Source organism: Pundamilia nyererei, unplaced genomic scaffold (genome assembly GCF_000239375.1).
Source record: "Pundamilia nyererei isolate P.nyererei 1_Seehausen unplaced genomic scaffold, PunNye1.0 scaffold00002, whole genome shotgun sequence".
NCBI lineage: Eukaryota > Metazoa > Chordata > Actinopteri > Cichliformes > Cichlidae > Pundamilia > Pundamilia nyererei.
Window position 1 is genome coordinate 7,170,182 of NW_005187403.1, and position 20,683 is coordinate 7,190,864.

General features: G+C 39.5%; 1 protein-coding gene across 3 annotated transcripts in view; it reads right to left on the minus strand.

Annotated features, from left to right (window-relative positions):
• The window catches only part of arhgap24 (Rho GTPase activating protein 24), an 80,160-nt gene that overhangs the window by 30,906 nt on the left and 28,571 nt on the right, over positions 1–20,683 (minus strand). The window contains exon 3 of one of the 3 annotated variants that reach the window (XM_005720335.2): positions 16,685–16,772. In XM_005720335.2, the coding sequence (XP_005720392.1) occupies positions 16,685–16,772 (88 nt within the window). Of the gene's footprint in view, positions 1–2,278; positions 2,766–3,241; positions 3,294–16,684; positions 16,773–20,683 lie in introns of those variants that run through there. The other 2 variants (XM_005720339.2, XM_005720338.2) reach the window with 2 other exon arrangements.

Here is a 20,683-nt window from a genome sequence, read left to right on the forward strand (position 1 = left end):
GCCCAGCATCCTGGAGCACTTCTGTTGTGTTTTGTACATGTTTTGAAGTTTTTACGTGTTTTGGAGTTTGCACGTGTTTTGGAGTTTGCACGTGCTTTTTCTGTAGGGGCCACCGTAAATATACTTTTATTTATTCACTCCACATAAAATGTAATAAATAAATCATATAATACAAAAACCAACTGGTCACAGTTCAACTTTTAACTATTTAAATTTTCAGCTTTTTCCTTTTAAACAAATTTTAAGTGAAACAACACAAAACTCTGCAAACCACAACACAATTAAATATAAATTAAAATATGAAAACAAAAAGAACATGCACATTCTCTGTCATATGGGCCTGCATGAATAAACTTTCTGAATCCTTTATCATCCGCAACTGAAAATAGTTGTGGATGAGTACTATACCTTTCTAATGTGCTGTTGTTGTCCCTGGCTCTCTTTCTCTCTCTCTTCCTGTGCAACTGCAAGTGTAACTACCACCCCTCCTCCCTCTTCCCAGTGCAAAGCACAAGGCTCGCATGCAGAGTGAAGCGGAAAAAAAGTGTGAGAGAGAGGGTGAGAGAAAGGGGGGAAAAAAAACCCCACAGCTTTCGATAAGGAGCCGGATCGCGTCTTTCATGTCAAAGACCCGGCTCTAAGAGCCAATTCGTTCACGACCGACACATCACTAGTAGGGTTGCCAAATGCTGACTTAATAACTGCAGACCTCCGAACCTACTCTGGCATTAACATCAGTATAAACTGCACTAAAGCTTCACAGCCTGTTATCCATGATTGAGCAGCTCCTGTAGGTGTAAAAAATAAAAAACAAAACAAAGAAAGAAACCCCCACACTAATAATGCCTTACAAAGATCTAGCATAGACAAAGATGAAATAGTAGTTTAAAAATTAACTGAACTCAAATATTCTGGATGATCAAAGTTATTTCTAATTGTGAAATCAACCCAAACAAGCTTTTGTTTTGTGGCTCAAAGTCTATGTAATAAGACCAAACAAGCTAGTTTTGACTCCTAAAATATTTCTAATTCAATGGAAAAAAAATGGCATCAAACCCTGACATCAAAAACCACGAGCATCAGACTGTAGATTCTCACCTGATGTGAGCAGCAATCAGAAATGGGTGGCAAGTTAACTGAAATCGTGTGAGGACAGGTTGAGCTGTTTGGTTCAACTAGAGAAAGACAGGGAAACAAGGCTAGGGCTTAGAGAAAACTAAGTAAAATCACGGAAATTAGCTGTACTTTGTAAAAATATGCCACAGTTACTTGTTTTGAGCTATCAGTTGTAGTCCTCCTATAGCAGGGACGACACAATACAATGAGTAGCTGGTAAAACCACCAGTAGAAGCACATAATTCTCAAAAAAAGAAAAAAAAAAAGGTTATTTCATGTACTTAGTCACAACCTCCATTATTAAAAGCTTATTTTAAATTATTTAAAACATAATATTTTGTCAAAAGGACACAAGGTATAATGTTTTAGTTAGCTAAAGCTAACGTATATTACTTTATGTTAGCTTCAGCGTTCATATAATGTTAGCTACCGCAAACATTTTAGCCTATGAAACACCACAGGCTATACCAACTGTCTCAAAGAAAAAGGTAATTTGGGATAACCTCAAGTCTTACTGCCTGACAAGTCAGGTTGCAGCTAACGCTGCACATATATTACACAAACAGCATCTGTAGGCGTATGCTGCCCCCATCAGTTTTGAAGGAATTGCAGCCTTGGTACATATACCGCCAATGGTACCTAAGTGCCCCCCCAGTACTGATGTGTTTTAAGAATTCTGGTATCAAATGGTGTTGGAAGTATTGTTTGTATGACATCCCTAACAGTTAGTGTACCATTAGCCATGAATATTTACAGGTTTCCATCTGGTCAAACACATTCTGTATGAAATATTAATGCCTAGTTTACTATATATGTTATTAATTACTTTGTCAGAAATAGTTCAATGATCACAAAGCATATTTACAAAAATGATACCAATGGAAGGAAAATTAATAACTTCTTTCCTCTCAAAATCAATCACAGCTGCAAAAACTGTAAACCATAAAGTGTAACTTATAAAACACCCATCTGCTCACATTCTGCTTTCATATATATATATATCCCCCAGAAAAAGAGAAATTTGCAACTGAACTACAAGCAGCTTTGTGCCTGACGTCAGATCCTTCACTTTGAATTAAGTCCAAAAAGCATCTCATAATGACACTGTCTAAATCAAATACAGAAATATTGGTTTGCATTATTGGTATGCAAAAAGACACACCTGGGTTATAGTTTAGATCCATGGGATGCAGATGAAGACGTGCCCCCTCTCAGGTGAAGGCTGAGGTAGCGAAAGCCACGCTCTTGCTGCTTACTGCTGACCCCCACGTGCCACTTCTTCATCTGTTCTTGTTGTGCACCACTAGCAGCTCTATCACCCTATTTTTCTGCTGAAACACAGTCCGCTGCACTTCATATTCTCCCCCACCTTTCTTTGCTTATCCTCCACGTCATATAAGTCTTCTACAACTTCATTTTGCTAAGTCAAACGCAGGTCAATGTGACACATCGATCAGCGGCAGTTAGGCGAGGTCAGGCCAAGGCTAGCGTGTCTGCATACCTCTCAGGAAGCCTTTTTCTCAATATACAGTATACTTCTGTCAAAGGAGCTGAAAGAGTGGAGGAAGCACATTTTTGAGACACACGCGAAACGACTGCAGGACAGAAAGCGATGAGTGAAACGGCAAACCGGAGGCAAGATGGTGTGTCTGCTCTTCTCTGAAGAGCCCCTGAAGGAAGTGAGTGGGGTGGGGTGGGAGCTAGTGGTGGAGGGAGGTGGGTTGCATCATAAATCAGGCGTCCCTCCCTGGAGTGGGACCTGTAAATCTGGTGAACGAAGAATGGGCACTCAGCCGAATGATTCATCCACAGTGCTCTATAAATACTGCTGTACAGGGTCGGCAAGGCTGTTGCTACTGGTGGCCAAGAAACCCAGAGACACTGGGGTTTCTCCCTCTGAACGGAAGGTCTTTAATAACCCTCTTATCTTTTTCAGTCCAAGCCAGACTTGTAGGTGAACTACACATTACTTGCTTCCTTTAAGTGGGAGAGAAGCTGGCAGAAAAGGTATTTAACATTTAACACCAACACTACCTGTTGGGAGTCAAACACAGGAAAACATGAAAAAAAAAAGACGTGGGAAGAGATCTAAATATTTACCCAGAGGAAAAATCAGTTTACATACCATTGGTCTGGACATTCATATGAACTGGCCCCGACAGACAAACACAGTATAACAGTCCAGCTGAAACTTACTTCAGTGGAGGCCCAAATGTGTACTCACTGAAACCTGGCCTATCAGATACACGGTGGGGGGCAGGGGTTGTGGAAAGACATTGGAGTGGGAGTCTGATAATGGACATTGGTATGCAACTTTCAAATACCAAGCCCCCCTCCCAGAATAAGGCTGTTATGTAAGCATCTGTGCTTCCTGTCCTACTTCTCTCTCTGGCTTAAACTGTTTTTTGCATTTTCTCGAGAGGATCGAGAGGCATGGATTCTCACAAACGGGGATGTTGTGATGCATGGATACAAGAAAGGAGGAAGTCTGGAATCCTGGAGCCTAAATGAGAGTGAGGAGGACATCTCAAACATCTACTACATACAAAAGGCATGCAGCATATTGTCTGGAAATGCCGGCCTCCCTTTTCCTGCTTTTTGTCAAGTCTGTTCGATCCAGATGTAACATTACAATTATGGCGTGTTTAGCTTTATGCTAAACAACGCATGTACCACTTATTGTCCTTCACAGATCGAATGCAAAGTAGTTTGCTTGCATAAGCTTGTGATTTATCATCTTTTGACTGAATGACAGCTAATGGAGGACACATCATTAAGTGAAACGCCTCTTTTGTAAAGTATGAAAATGTAGCAGGCGACATTTCATATCCATTCATCCAGTATTTTATCCTCTAGGGCTGTTTTTGCAAATGCCTTTTCCCATTTACCAGCTGATCAATCATGACTTCATGAAAAATGGCCCTAGTCAACACACGGTACAGTCTGAACTATTATGTGGATTCTCATGGGTTTTAGTTCCACCACTAAAACACACAAACTACACATTGTGTTGTTATAGAGAAATGCAAGTGGGCTGAAGCCACTAATCAAACTGCTGCTAACATATAAAACCAAAAACTATATTTATGTTGCGTTTTGCGTAGGAAGTTGCCTTCCTGCGCGGGAAAAAAAAGTATTTTGTTAATTGTCAAACCATCAAATTCAATGTGCAGTGGTTTGCTGTTGATATTACAATCCCTCCTAACAATCATTTAACTTAAATTTGTTGAATCAAATCATTTTTATGCTCCTTAGATATTAGTTTCAATCCTCAGTCAGTTAGCATACTCTAGCGTAACAAAGGAAACAATGTGTATGACAGACTCTTCCAAACCAAAGATGACCAAAATGAAGTAAGTGTGGCAAAACATCAGGCTCTTATTTCTACAGTGAGAGGCTCAAATGGCTGTTGTTGGTTGGATTTTGTTAAGCCTCAGTCACACAGGCCTAGAGATTAGCTCCTGAACCCCTGCAACCACCGGTAGCTAATGAAGTTAGTTAGACTACGTCCACACTAGCCCGGATAGATTTGAAAACGGCGCTTTCAGTTGTTTTCAAAGAGTTGCGTGTCTACACTAAAACGGCAGAAAACGCTGACGCTGCAGTTCCGCGCATACGCAAAAGCGAGTGAGAATTAAAGAATTTGAAGAAAAGCTATCTGGAGCGTGTACAAACTAATATTAATCTTTTTTAGGGCTGTCAAAATCGAGAGCAGTCAAAACAACTGCTGTATAATGCCCTCTGCTATCTTTGTTTAATTGGGCACATGACTGCATCACATGACTAAAATGCGTCATCGTTTTAGAAAGTCTGCGTTTTCAAGTGTCCACACTGCGATGGGACAGCTCTGTTTTGAAATGTATGCGTTTTCGAGAGCGTTTCCAAAAGGCTGCGTTTTTCCTTGGGGAAAGTGCCGTCTCAGTGTGGACGGGAGGGTAAAACAGAGAGAAAACGATGCGGACGTAGCCTTAGTATTCTCTGACCAGTTGCAAGTGATTGTGCAAGTGGTTGTGATGAAAGCCATGGTCTTATCAGTGATCCTCTGTAAAGCAAACGTTACACCTTTTGAAATGTGTTGGCTGCAGCAGTAAGGCACAACAATAAGAATACTCTCTGTTTCTGGTTTCCCTTTCATTTTTTCTACTTCCACTAGTGCTCAGCCAGCAGTTAGCAAGTGTCCGCGGACTAACCAGTCAGGAAATACACTTTTTTTCTTAACAACTGGAGGTTGCCATGGGTCACCGAACGGCCTTTAGGCCTCTGTTCACTAAGGCCTCAGAAATGTGGGATAGCCATCTCACTTTGTGCTGCTGCTATGACCTTCCTGTGTTCTACGAGTATCAATGTAGACTGATAAGAAAAAAACAACAACAAAAAAACAGAATAAACCCACACAATAGCTGGAGATAAAATATTCAAAATGTAATGTTTTGGATTCCACACCGAAAAAAAAAATAAAGTTGTGTCTGCAAAGCCTCGTTTGTATAAAATTTCCTTGAGCTATAATCAAGATTACGCCAAAGAAGAAGCGCATAGAAATAAACAGAAAAGCCTACCAATCAGGAATGGGCATCATCGCTCTGTCTAGGTACATCACACTTTATGTCATACCCAGATTTGTTTTATCTGCACAGTTTGGTTTGCAATAATTGTTAAAATGACAGTCTGTAGGCTGTGAACAGTTCCCAATTTAATGGTTGCAACACAATTTATACCCTTTTTTTTCCAATTACAATGAAAAACATTAGTGAAAGTAACAAGTCTCTAAGAGTGCAATGTGTGTGTGCATGTGTGCGTGTGAGATTCTCTGCTCTCTGAATTATAGTTGACAGACAGATGTGCGCTGTCATGTGGAGGAGGATGAGTCGCACATTTCAGCTGGTAGTTTGAGTTCCTTTCAAAATGTGCAGCTTCTTGTGTTTCACAGTCTACTAAGAGTCACAGAAGCAGCTCTCTGTCATTTATGTGAAACTGCAGCACAAAATGACAACAACAACAAAAAACTCAATCATTTACTTTTTTTGGCAGGCGTATGACTCCTGTATCCTTCATTTGGGGTAAAAAACCAGAATAGTGCACATGCTCTGGTTTTACAGTTGCCAGATGCAGTTTTGGCTCTGGCTATTTTTTTTTTAGCATTGTTTGCTAGCACAAGAAGACAGGTCACATAGCAGTCTTCTGTCTCTGCTCTGAATAAATCCATCCACGGCACACTTAAGAAAGATGTCACTGCAAAGTGGATCTGCATTGTTAGCACAGGAATATATTTCACAAATTTCAGATACCTCCTTAATCCTTGTCAAAGAGACATGTAGCTCAGTTTTTCTCTTTAATAAACCAAATAATAGCAGGCAAGCACTTTTTTCATTCTATGGATGATTAAGCAGCTTGGGCTCCAGCTCCGACAGCCCAAACTCCTGTGAGTGTGGGACACCTTGGGGAACTTAGTGACATTTTTCTACAAAGCCACATGAAATCAAGAGCAATTCCTGCTACCCTTACAGCTACCTTTGAGGAGGAAAAAAAGATTATCCTTGTGCTTTGAGAGCCAGCAAAAATTTCTACTCTTCAAATCAATTTGCCAGTCAGTCAGAGTTTCTTTTCCAGCACCCTGTCAGATGCTTTCAGGGAAAGGGAGCTGTAATCGGTTTGAACAAACCCTTCAGACCTCATAATGCTATACTACCACCATTCACCCATACAGGGGAAGTGATCCTAAACATGGCTGACACCGAAGAGTCTTTTAAATCACAGCAAGCCAACGTTATCCAAACATTTTTTTCACTGATAGTAATGCGTTTTCTAGCTATTTCAGCAAACTGCAGAGGAAGTTTACAGACGGTGTTGAAAATCTTTTGAACTAAAAACGTGATTTGAGCTAATGCGATGGTGCCACATACATACATAATATAGTAGTAGCCAAAAACATAGGATAAATTAGATCCCCTCCTCTAAACACACTTTCTCACTGGCAGCAAGACTTTACCTACTATTGCCAGCCTTCAGTTAGCCATTTCCACAGCTAGAAGAAGGATAGTGAAGACAGATTTTAGTTGGAAGCCCACTTCTGGTTAAAGATGAATGATTTGGACAAATGTGCATTTATTCTACTGGCCACTGCCATAACAACTTTGTTCTCTTCTAACGCAAAATTTAAGATAATGCTTGACTTTGTCATGGTGCTAGTGAACCTTGAGCTAAATGCTAACGTCAGTATGCTAACAAACGCATGTCAAAAAATATCAATGCTGTTATTTTGTTAATAATTCATACACTTAATTCTTTTATTATCAATATTTTAAATGTATATTTGATTTAATTTATCTATATTTTAATAATATATTATCAAATTTTAATAAGAATTTGAATATTGCAGTGATGAAGTGACAAAACCAGAGCAATGACCTGTGTTTAGGAATGCCGTTCAGTTAATGACTTCCAGTTAGCACTATATGGTTGTCCAGCCTGCAGTCTTATTGCTTTGGCACACTCAGTGCTCTCATAACATTGGTTTCTGCCAAAGCAGACAGCTGTTTCAGGTTAAAGCACTCAAACAGCTGGTGAAGACAGGGTAGCATTTAGCTGCTAAATAAATCGTAAAAACAAAACAAAACAAAAAAAAGGCCAGATAATATCAGATTTATATTTATATTTTGGGCAGACAGATCCCAAAATTAATGGTAATGTGAATGTATTACTATTACTTCTTGATATTTAAATAGGCAAGCATAAACTATAATTTATGAGGTGATTAGGCCTACTGACCAATGTCAACATCGTCACAACTTATTTCTGCTGCCCTCAAGTGGTCAAAAAGAGGCAGGGCACAATCTGGACAGGTCAGTCGTCTATAACAACTGAGCCTTAAATTACACATTTTGGCTAAGTGATAAAGTGACTGTGAAGAAAAATGTAAAAGTGTTGCATACAGAAATGCTTACTCATAACTGTATAGAAAGCTGTTTCCTTGAAAATGAAAAGTTAAAAACACCATCAAACTTACTTAAATTGTTCAGAGCAGAAAATACAACAAGCACCAATTTCAGTAGCTTTTTATAGTTTACTTTGTATAGCATTTCATAGCAATCATTTCAGCTTGTGTTGGATATTTTAGATTAGGCCAAAACGACGGACTGATCTAACAGATAACTACTGGGATAATTGTATAAAAAGAAAAAACAAAGCATCCCAGTGTTAATACGATGTATTTGGTCTGTTATTTCAATAACCCTCATATCAGATGCTTCATCTTTTCAGACTTTGTGCCTCAGCGCTCAGTTCTAAACACCGTCTGAAAAACAAACATCCTCCCCCGAAGTCCTTCCTGGGGAAAAATGTCACTAATGAGGCACTGTGGGGTTTTGGAAAACACCATTCTTGATGTTGGATGTTACATTAGAGGGAACTACTCCGTAATTGAATTGTGGATCTAGAACATTAAGGAGCATTTAGTTTACAGATGCCATGAATAGGTCAATACAAAAAGGTTATGGGAAGAAACTGCCATCGTGACTATTGCCACGTTTGGTTTTTACACACACACACACACACACACACACACAAAAACAAACCAATCTAGTGGCTATTACTTTTTTAATAATATTAAATCATCATCAGACACACCCACTTAAAGCTGAGCATTGATCCACGATGTGTGTCTGAAGGTGGCCTTCTGTCTCGGTGTGATCGCGAGCATAAATTCAAGATGTAAAGAGAGCAACAAGAACGAGAGATGTGACCCACAGAAGCTCCAAGGCCATATGCTGGTGTGGAACAGACACCAGGTTATTGAATTCATGTGCACACTGGGAAGATACAGTAGATACATGCACACCAACACGCTGATAGACAAGCACAAGAGCAAGAGGAATGAGTTCAGTTTGTGACCTTTTTCAAAATGTCATCGAAACAAATTCTTAAGAGGAAAAAAAGTGCACTGAAAAACATCCCACAGGCTCTGACAAGACAAGCTAATGGGAGATGTACAGTGAGGGATAGTTGACAGCTTCATATGCAAAAATCAAACCCTTAGTTCTACAGGCAACATCATTTTGCCACAAAAATATCAATAAAATCCATTACACTTATAATGCACGTACCGATAAAGTTGCTCACATTGCTCCTAGATTTCTGGAGCATTAGATGCTGTGTGGGCACTACGCGTCCGAATGACGATTAAATCATCATATCAGGACATGGAGTCTGAAACACAGAAAGCATGCTCATCTCTGTCTGTTTAATTTGACCTAATGTATGTGCGGATTGACTCATATTCAGCGAAGTGGGTGTAGGAGGTGGTGTCAGGTGGGGAAATTATTTGATTTTCATAAGCTTTTTCCATTTATGTAGCAGGGAGCTCCCTCACTGTCTATGCTGTTTGGTAGCTGGGTTTGCTGCACATTAATGGAGATGCAGACAAGCACCTCTGTTTTACCTTTTACAGCCTAAAAAGAGATAATGTGTGTAAATAAGCTATGACCAGGAGTCCCACATAGTTGCATTTTACTTAAATGAACAAAAGTTTTCTCAATCTGAACCTTCAGGTAACGGTTAGGAAAATCAAATAGTTTTTGATGTGTGTAAGTTATGATATTTATTGATTTGCCCCCTTTCAAAAGCTAAAAAAAATAGAAATAAATTGCATGTTGGAGTAGCAGAGGTTTAAGGCTTGGCATGGGATTAAATAACAAAAATAAAAATACATACAAGCTTAAAATATTACCAACAAGGTATAAAATTGTGTGTTTTTTTCCCTTTTGCATTGCAAATTAATGCAAAGGAATAAGGAGGAAATGTGCGCTCGGAACATTTGCTTCTCTTTGGATAGCGGCTTGAAATAGAAGTGCGGATGGAAGTCGTGAGCATATTATGGGGTTAAAATAGCACCTGGTATTTAGAGACTTCATAAACACGAGGCCACGGTAGCACTACAGATGGATGCATACGCACATGATATCATGAGGAACTGATTGGGTCTGTCAGCCCTGTGAAATAATCACAACTACAGTAAAAAGACAGTGGGCTAAAGTTTAAAGCTGCATCGACTACCTTCAGTCTGTGCCAGTATAGAAGAAGCTATCTGTGACTAATAGGACATGAGAGCCTTTACACGGAGGTGTGTGTCCTGACACTGAAATGTCAGCACAGCAGATTCATAAGTGTTCTTAATGACTCTACAGGGGCTTCTTCAACCTTAAACACTGCTGCCTGTGGGCTTATATTATCACTCTGTCATATTTCTTAGCCACGTTTTTTTATTTGAAAACTTCCATCCATCACTCACTCATCAGCTTTGAGTGCTTTTAATTTAGCCCACACTTTCTCATCAAAGACGGCACAGTGGTCCATGGTCTTGAAATTGCATGTCTGTCTTCAGCCTCCAATAGTTATCAGTACTATTAGCCCGACATTCAGTCATTACTAGTTCAAGTTATTTAATAAGAAGGCTGACGCAAAGTATTAGGGATTCCTTTAGTATTATGCAGCATGGCCAGTTTGCGCGTCATTCACTCAAACAAAAACAATGATATAAATAGTCTCAGTTTCAAGTTTCGAGCTCTCTGGGACTCTTAGCTTCCTAACGCATGTGAATACAATTACATCAGCATGATTATCGGAGCAAGCGTCCACCTCAGTGACAGATGATACCCACGGGTCTTCAAGGTGCCCTCCCCAGAGCTGTTGATCAGACACAGATGGGAAGCAATCACAAGAGCAGGATTCAATTATAATCCCCACTAGCTCTAAAATGAAAATTAATTATTTACATGAAATATATTAAATAATTATCACTGAGGATAATTTAACACGAGCATCTGGACTTTTTTTTAGAAGCTCTTCTCTACCAAGTTACTTTTAGTTGCAGAGTGTTGGCAAATACTATACGAAAAAAGTACATTAAAATATGCTTCCCACTAAAAGAAGATATGTAAAACTAAGGCAAAGGTTAAATAAAAGTCATATTTGCACTAAACTTGCACATTATTTCAAACAATATTTGAAAAGGACAAGAGGTCATCTTAACTCGCAGCACAAAGGCTAAAAACGTCTGGAGCTGATTTTTTTTTTTTTATATTTGCAAATTTTCTGTGTTATAATGAAACCAAAAAGTCTAATTTTTATAGTTTCACAGATTTTAAAAGTTCATTTGACATTTTACTGGCATTGCAATGTCTAAGAAAACCACATGAGGGCGCTATACCCTTTCTATAAAAACAAAAAGGCCCCAAAGCTGTAGATTTACTCAAACCCAGAAAAACATTAAAACACATTCACTGTGAGAAAATGCTGAGAGATTAATTGCTTATTAACTTATGCAACAGTTTGTCAGCTTTTCAGTTGACTCAGTCAGTAGCATTTAAGCTCGAGGCTGTCCACAACAACGTGAGGAGTTTCTCTCATGAATGAAGGAGTGGCAGTCTCTGTAAACGAGCAGGGCACTGTTCCCTTAATTAAAAAGCAGCGGTTTGCTCGGTGACAGAGCCGAAGACTGAGCCTGGGGGCAAACGCAGACAAAGTGACACACTCTGAACTCTTGCTAGAGCTTTGTGCGTTTTGGAAGCTTACAAAAAGACGTGCATGCGTTTTCTCCATCAAAACCACAGCAGGCAGTCTTTCCTGCTCAGATAATTAATCACAGTTGGGTGACAGGGAAGTGACATTTAGCAGCAGCTTAGATGTGTAGAATGAACGAGCAGCGGATGCCTTTTTTGTTAAGATAGTCGTAATTTGCTGCTCTGCTTGCTCACTGCATTGTTCTGAGCTCTGTCATGCCATGCAGAAATATTATGATGATGATATCTGACATTCTTGAGAGGATTTAAGAGCACTGCGGGAAATAGAACTGCAGAGCGATCCTTGTCACCGGGACGTTCTGATATGCGTTTCCGATGTATGGCCTACATATCTAGACAACACTTTCTGTCTATGAGAGCTATAGCACCTCCAAGATGCTCCAGTTGGGAGGAGGATCCACAGGCACACATCTGTCACAACATTATTCATACAGTTTAAAAGTGTCCAGCGCATTCACTTTGTTGTTACTCTTCTTCTCCCTAGCTTGGGCCCGTGAGAGTTTGCACATGTTGTGACGTGTCAGCGCCGTGGCTGGTGTTTAAAGTTTGGAAAACAAAAGGTCCGCTGTGTCTGTACCTGCGTTTCCCTGTCAAACAGCTGAAAATGAAGACAGTCTAAATATTGTTTTCAATTTGGTGCACTCACCTCGTAAGCCCCCTCCCCTTCTCCTTTCTTTCTCACCTCTTCAAGTTTAGCACACACACACACATCAGCCAGATGTGGAGGGAAAGCTAAGAGCTGAAAAACATCACAGAGTGCTCAGCACAGGTGAATAAAAGTCAGAGATTTTTTTTTCCTGAACTGTTTTGCAACTTTTTTCCCAGTTCCTCCGAGACAGAGTAACTAAGTAAAACTTTCCAGAAAAGCTAAAAATACAGAGAGCCTCCCCTCCCTGTATTGATGCGGGATGCTTCTGTTCAAGCCCCTTGTTGTCACACTGCTCAAATTTAAACCTCATCACCACGCTTACAGACAACAAGCATCTCTGTAGAGCTCTGACTTTCACCTCATTTTGAATACACCCCTCTCATCACTTCCTGTCTGTCTGCCAAATTCTGTCTGTATGCTGTGTTCAAACTGCAGGGCCGCATTTAGACCAGTGGAATAAATGTGTTGTTTTTCCCCTTTCATTTGCTCTTTCTGCTTCTCTGAGACTTCTTTATTGGCTTCCTCATAACAAGCCATGTTCTTGTTTTCCATCAGTACGAGGCTGCAGTGGATGACGCCGGATGGGAAAAACTGTTTTGTAGTAGAATGCCGAAAACCCTCTGCCAGGCGGTTGCATCCTAATTGAAAGACCCTTATTGTGAGCAAGTAAAGTCACAATTTAATCCGCATGTTCTGGTCTGGTGCTGGTCCACAGCAAATCTGACTTTAATAGTTTAAAGACGACAGGGACACTGATGTCACAGCAGTGAAGTAAGGCTCCATGTATAAATCAGAGGCCCCAGTCACACTGACCTGGAGACCAGTTGGCAACTACCTGACAAATACAGCAGCTAGGGACAAAATTTGTATTAGTCACTATGAAATTGACTGCTAAAGCCCCAGTCATGCAGGCCAAGCGACTGGTCAGCGCTAACCACCAATCACTGGGGAAGAATGTGTTTGACCAACAGGTTGGCGAGTGGTTTCAGTAGGTTTCAGGAGTCACTGGGTAAAATTGGTGTCAAAGAACAAATAAAAACAAACAAACAGAAAAACTGTGATTGCTTTGATCGCTAGGAAATTTCTGTGGTCAAAGTAAAAGTTGCGTCTTTGAAAGCGTTCACCTCTTGCAACTATTTGACCCAACAACAGCCAGTAAAATCCAGCGACTAACCAGCAGGTTGGGAAATGCACATTTTTCCCGAGCTACCAAAGGTTCCTAGTGTGGGTCTCAGGCCTGTGCGATGGAGGCTTAAGCCTAATTATATAGATTACATTAAGAACAGAATTCACAATAAGAGGCTGACATTTTGAGTAATATGCTTGTTTGTTGCTGAGATTTAGGTAAAAAGATTTATGCGACTCTTATTTATCTATATGGTGGCTACTTTAGCTTATCCTGGAAAAAGGGTTGTTCATTGTTTTGTAAAGGTTGAATTCCTACATACAATGCTATAAATATCTCAATTTCACAGCTGTCCAGAAAACCTAGCAGGCTTTTTAGCTACTGATGGAAATGTTAGCTACAACAGGAGATACTGCTGTATGAGTAACAGAGGTGAGTGAGAGGTGAGCACATTTAAAAAACAGAAGTTGAAAGTCATAGTCAGAGATTTCAGCAACACTGTCCCTGTATTTACTAGGTATCAGATCAATAGCAAAATTTGCAGTATTGCACACCACTAGGTGACATTACTTAGTCATTTCACTTCCCACTTTTGTATTTGTGCTGGCAGCACACTTTAGAGATACAGCACAATGAAGTTAGTACTTAAATTAACAACCCCTGAATTTACAGTTGAACACAATTTAAGTTTATCTTGCCTCTCACACTTTAATCTATCACAACAATGACGATCAGCACGTTCTTTTGTACAGTACTGTACAATCACTGCCAGATACATAATGAAAATACACTTGAGCTCACTGCTACCTTTTCACTGATGTAGTTGGCTGTAAAACCTTTAATACGTACTGTAAACACTGGAACCTTTTCCCTGCAGTCTTTAAGTCATTCCAGCAGTACTGAAACAATCAACATCGTATCAAGACTGAAACTCGGCGAGCCCTGAAAGATATCGAAACGCATTTCTCATCACTTAGCACCACAAATGAAACAAACAGCTTTATAAAAGCCTCACTTCCCAACAGAAGTAAACGATATGTAGCTTATGATGATTTAGTATTACATGGCAGCTGTACAAGTAGAGAGAATACACACTGGAATTAAAAAAAATCCTTTTCCTTCTTCCAGAAGTTGTAAAGAATGTATTAAGGTGTACTCCCATTGGAAAAAATAACCGTAGAGGTAAAGACTGGAAGAAATGTACCACATATTTTCTAAAAAGAAAATGATATGTTTAAACACATAACCAGTAACTGTTCTTCTTCTTAACGGTGCCTAAAACGAAAACAATAAAATACGGCAGCTTTGGCCCGCGTGGACTTAAAAGTTGTCGAAGCAATCGAACTGGTTTCTGATCTTTAGCAGTTCTCGGCTAGAAGTGACAATAAGCTAATTTGTCTAATGCTGAAAACCGGTGTCGAACCAGCAATAGTGAAGTGTGATACACAAAACTTTCATTTCACATTTTTTCACAGCTGAAATGCACCCCGGATTTAGAAAGACAGGTTTATGTTTTTAACTGAAGCCGATGCTAAAGCTGTTTTTAAGAGACTTGAACTTGTGTGTCCAGAAGAAAAGAAAGATAATAATTTTTTTGATAATTGTAGCATTATCAAAAAAAAGAAAAAAAAAGAAAATGAATCTTGCACCAGCCCTTTATGCACACTTTCAGTTCTTCATCTGTTTGACACCATGCTGCTGAAGTCACCCACACTTAAGACGACCTCTGCTTGTTTGCCTCTCGCCTGGCTTCCACAATCAAAACCCTTCCCATGCAGGGAGTGTAAGCCCCATATTCTCATGCCTGATGATCAGATAGGAAATTTGTGCTGAGGTAAGATGTAAGACTTCCCTTACATGTCTCACTGAGTCACTGTGCCCTCCTCCAAGCCCAGTTTCAGTTAGCCTTTTGCAGAAGTTTGAAAAGTCTCACGCTAGCTGCTGTGTGAATTACCGGCTTAAGTCCACTCTCAGTGTGCCTCAACAAGTCTCCCAGCTTATATCTGCGTGCTCGCTGAATGCAAATAGCATCAAATTACATTGTGAGCAAACTTTTAGATGCTCACTGTGGCTTTATATTGAGAAATCCTTTTTGTTTCACTCCTGTTGCATCATATTATTCAAGAAACAGCAAATACAACGTGAAACGCAGAATCAAATGAAATTGTTGCACAGTTGCAAAACAGTAGTATTATTCAAAAGTTCACTTCTCCAACTGAAATGTGAATACTGAATGAAAGAGTAGCAAATGCGCTGATCTCTGCAGGGAGCGCTTAATCCTCGTCTGACGTTGAAAGTGTTAGACAGCCAGCAATGAAACGACAAGAACACCATCGAGATTTTTTCAAACACCCTGTAACACACACATATTGACCCCTATTACCCCAATACTTGTACCACTATCTGCTTGGTTTGCGTGTGTGTTCAGTGAGAAAAAAAAGTCTTGGCAATTATACTTTGGTTTCCTCTGAGGGACACTCAACTGGATACACACCAGGGAAAAGACTAACACAAATAAAGTATGATACATCCGGTGTTTTCTACTGGGTTTTTAAGATCAACTGGGGCTGTTGATGCACTCTGCTACTGTATCTTTTAACAGCTGCGTCTGTTTTCCCCCTGTGAACGTGCCTTTTAAATATCTATTCCATAAGCTCACATTCCAGCCTGGGAAAATATCCCACATTTCCTTCATGCTGTGCTTAACCACGTTTTCACATGTTGTACGAGTTTGAATTAGCCTCTGATTGAAGCTACAGAAATTGTAACGATATGTGTAAATGACTGTCATCTAGATAAGAAAAAAAAATAGTTATATAGGAAAACATACAAAACGTCACATTTATTCCTGTTATTGTTCTACGGGGCATCCTCGGCACATACAGCATTAACAGTCTAATAATCCATGGTTGTTGTCTTTTTTTTAATGCTCTCTTTTGTTGCATTCAAGCCAAAATAAAGAAAAAAAATAAAATGGAAATCTGTATATTAAAAAAGCTTAACAGTAAAAACGGATCATGAAGTAAAGCCCATAATGTTATGTAAAAACAGACAGACGAGGTACAGACCTCACTGTGATCCCTTAACAAATCCCCAGTAGAAGGCAAGCAAACAGTTAACCTCATGGTTTTGTTCCTTCTGCTGCCAAGTAAAGATTGCTTTCACCATTCTGTCCTCAGTAAAAACAGCAGTGATTAAATTGCTGTAATCTCATCCTACCTGGAATGACCTCGAAAAGAAATTTTCCCCCTTCGTCGCCGCTGCTTGGATGCTCTGTAACTTTGTTTCCACGTAAAAAAATGGCTCCCTGTGGAAAATAAAGAACAGAAGCATTTTTTAGACCACACAAAACAACATTTACTGCTTTTGGTTTATAAATGTTAGTTATTTTTTAGCAGGTAATGCTTTTTGACACAGTCCAGATGAATGCTCAAAGCTTTTTTTGTGAAATCTGTTGATCAGTATTAGTGCTTAATGATGATATCAGTTCACTTCCCTGCCCAGACTACACAAATTAGTCAGCTGTTCTAGTCATAGACTGTATATAAAGGATGGATGTAGTCACTATGACACACAGGCTGACCATTAGAGGATCTGTATGTGTCTTTCTTCCTTTGAGAATGAGTTGAATTATCCCACTAAAAACCCCCAAAACAAAACAACAACAACAACAACAACAACAAAGGGTTATTTGCCCTCCTAAACATGAAACAATCATTTTGAGTAAAATGCCGCTGAAAAATTTCAAGTTTATTCACTCAAATAATTAATCATAAAATATACTTGGTGTAAACGAAATGTATACCAATCAATTAAATTTCATTTGACCAGATTACAAATGTAATGTTTTATAGTATATAAGTACCTGTGTGGTACTTTAATATACCCATTCACTTATTCAAAAGGTGAAAATCCAACACATTTACAGTAATTATTCCAGAGTTACAGATTTTAGTTTGCAGATGAAAATTGCAGAAAATATCATCTAAACTTCAGTGTAAACAATCTGACAATATTTAATTTCATGTCTACAGCACATTTCAGATAGGTTTTAATGTTCTCTTCAGCTCTGCTGGGCATTTAAGGGCTCCTTGACTTTTTTCTCAACTAGCAGAAATGACTAATAATACATTTATTATTCAATTCAAATACCAGCAAAAAACAGATTTCCACTGTAAACTATAAAGGGCTTTGGTTATTAGACTCTTGCAGTTTTACCATTTCTATATAATTTCTTCTCATTTTTAGTCATAGGTTATGTTGTGAGACGGCCCAAATGGAAGGAGGCAGGAAGCAAGCTCCCATAAGAAAAGGTTACTCGGAGACATGAAAGCAGACACAAAGTGCTTACCATAAACACCATGGCAGAGCACAGCTGAAGACTGAGCTGTTTAATCATAGACTGATTACAGATGGGAAACAGGAGAGAGGAACACAGGTGAGCACACTTAAAAAAAACAAAACAAGGACTATCACAAGGTAGAACTAACGCAAACCATAATGGAAAACCAGACTTCAAAGTCTAACAGGAAGTAACAAAAGGAGACTAATCCTAACCCAATCATCTGCATCTGACAACACAGAACTTTGGGGTGGTAGAGCAGGTCATCTGCTAATTGGAAGGTTGGTGGTTTGATCCCTGACACTCTGCATGCCAAATATCCTTGGGGAAGATACTAACCCTAAGTTGCTCTGTGTGTGAATCTTAAGCATAGAAAAAAAAGTACTTGTGTGAATGTTGTATGTTGTATAAAGCACTATGAGTGTTTCAGTGGAGTAGAAAAACACTTTATAAGAACTGTTCCATTTACCATAATTAGGAAACACAACGGAACAAGGCATAAACTCCGAACAAGCCAGAGGGAGGAACTGAGAAGGAAACACTGAAGCAACTTAGCACAGATAGCTTTAACAAAGTGGAAGTTGAAGCTAAATTGGGACAGAAGTATTAAAACTAAGACTAGAAGGGAAAAAGTATATCAATATAAAACAGGGAAGAAACATGACTTGAACTGCAAAGAGGAAACTGAATGTGAAAATACTAACATGGGTAAACTAACTTAAATTACACCACCTGGCTAATATGTGTTGGTCCCCCTTTTGCTGCCAAAACAGCCCTGACCCATCGAGGAATCAACTCCAGCATCTGGCACCACGATATTTCAGACAGATCCTTTGTCCTGCAAGTTTTAACTTTTTGGCAGGGCACGCTATCCTGCTGAAAGAGGCCACAGCCATCAAAGAATACAGTCTCCAATGAAATGGTGCCCATGGTGTGAAACAATGATTAGGTAGGTGGTACGTGTCAAAGTGACATCCACATGGATGACAGGATCCCAGCATAACAGTCCCCAAAGCATCACACTGCCTCCATCGGCTTTCTTCCCATAGCACATCCTGGTGCTAGGTGTTCCCCGGCTAAAAGAGGCACCTGACCGTCCACATGATGTGAAACAAACGTGAGTCATCAGACCAGGCCATCTTCTTCCATTGCTCTTTGGTGCCCATTGTTAGTGCATATGGCAGTAAACAGAAGTCAGCATGAGCACCCTGACAGGTCTTTGGCTTTGTGTATTCTGACGCCTTTCCATCAGAACCAGCACGACCTGTTTCAGCTATTTGAGCTACAGTAACTCATCTTCTGGATCAGACCACACATGCTAGCCTCTGCTCCCGCTGTGGATCATTGAGCCTTGACCACCTATGACTGTATCGCTGGTTCACGACTGTTCCTTCCTTGGACAACTTTTGATCCACTACAGATTGGGAACACCCTGCGAGAGCTCAGATTTGGTGATGCTCTGACCCAGTTCTCTAGCTATCATGATTTGGCCCTTGTCAGACACTCAAATCCTTATCCTTGCCCTTTTCCCCTGCTTCTAACACATCAATTCTAAGGACAAAATGTTCACTCGGTCCTTAATATATACCATCTGCTAACATGTCCTATGACAAAGAGATAATCAGTGTTCTTCAATTCATCTGTCAGTTGTCAGAATGGTATGCCTGATCAGTGTAACAAGACACATAATGCATCTCTCAGGTCCTGTGTCAGGTCTTTGCTGATTTTGCTTTCCTATTTCTTAAGGACATGACTTTCAGATACTGTTCATCTGCTGCAGATAGTTTTTAAAGCCTAACACTTCGTTTTTCCTCTACTTGTTCAATTTCCTAAAATTTATAATGACACCATGCTGATATATTACAGGTTTTCAGATAATAGTGTTTTAAAAATCACTTTCTCGGTGCAGATAAACTGTTTCATGCCTGTCAAATTGTGTTATATTTGCCATTTTTTTGTAGATTCACCGAAAGAAATTGAAACAAAGTATGTGTTTTTGCAACAGACTGTTTATCACAAAGTGCCTAAAGGCAGAATTTACTTTGCTTCTTTGTCACGTTGACTGTTATTTGTAGACACAACACTGGTGAATCTCTTGAATTAGGTGGCAGTTTTATGCTTGTACGACTCATAGGTCAGTGTTAAATATTTCAACAAGAGAACATTTGGTGAACTATTGCTCAAGACCGCTTAAAAAAAAAGAAAAGAAAAAAAAAAAGTCTGATTTCCTGGCAGCAAAATGTAAAGAAACAAGGCGTGGCTCAAGACCTTTGCAGAGTACTATATCAGAACTCAACAAATAACAAACACCAGCAGTAAGAGACTTGAGAAGAGGCAAATAAATAAATATATAACTCAATCAGAAAACCTAAGAACAATGAAAACCAACAGAACCCACTAAGTAGTAAAGAAATCCAAAAACTCAAAACTCTGGATCCAAGCCCCAGGACCATGACACTGGCTTCACAAAAGATACTGCACCATAAATTCATGCAGTTTAGTAAACTTACCAACTAGCAGCCAGGTGCTTACATAAGGTATTTCTTACAGAATGACAGACTAGTGCCAGTAATTATTATGTGGTTGAATATTCTTTTCAGATTACCTCGTCCTTTCCAACTGATTCAGTGACTTCTTGTGTTCATTAACAAGTTGGACATCAATGGCACAGTGCAGCATCTGACAGTCATTAAAGTGACCCCTTTGTGGGTTAATGCTAACGCAGACAAGATGTGCAGAAGTGACAACGTCAGTACTCAGGACTTGTGCACATTAACATGATCAGAGAGAGAGTCAGTTTCCTTCCTGCTCGCAGAGAGAAAAGGGGACTTTTTAATGAGCCATAACTGTGACAATCAGGAAGTTGAAACCCTACC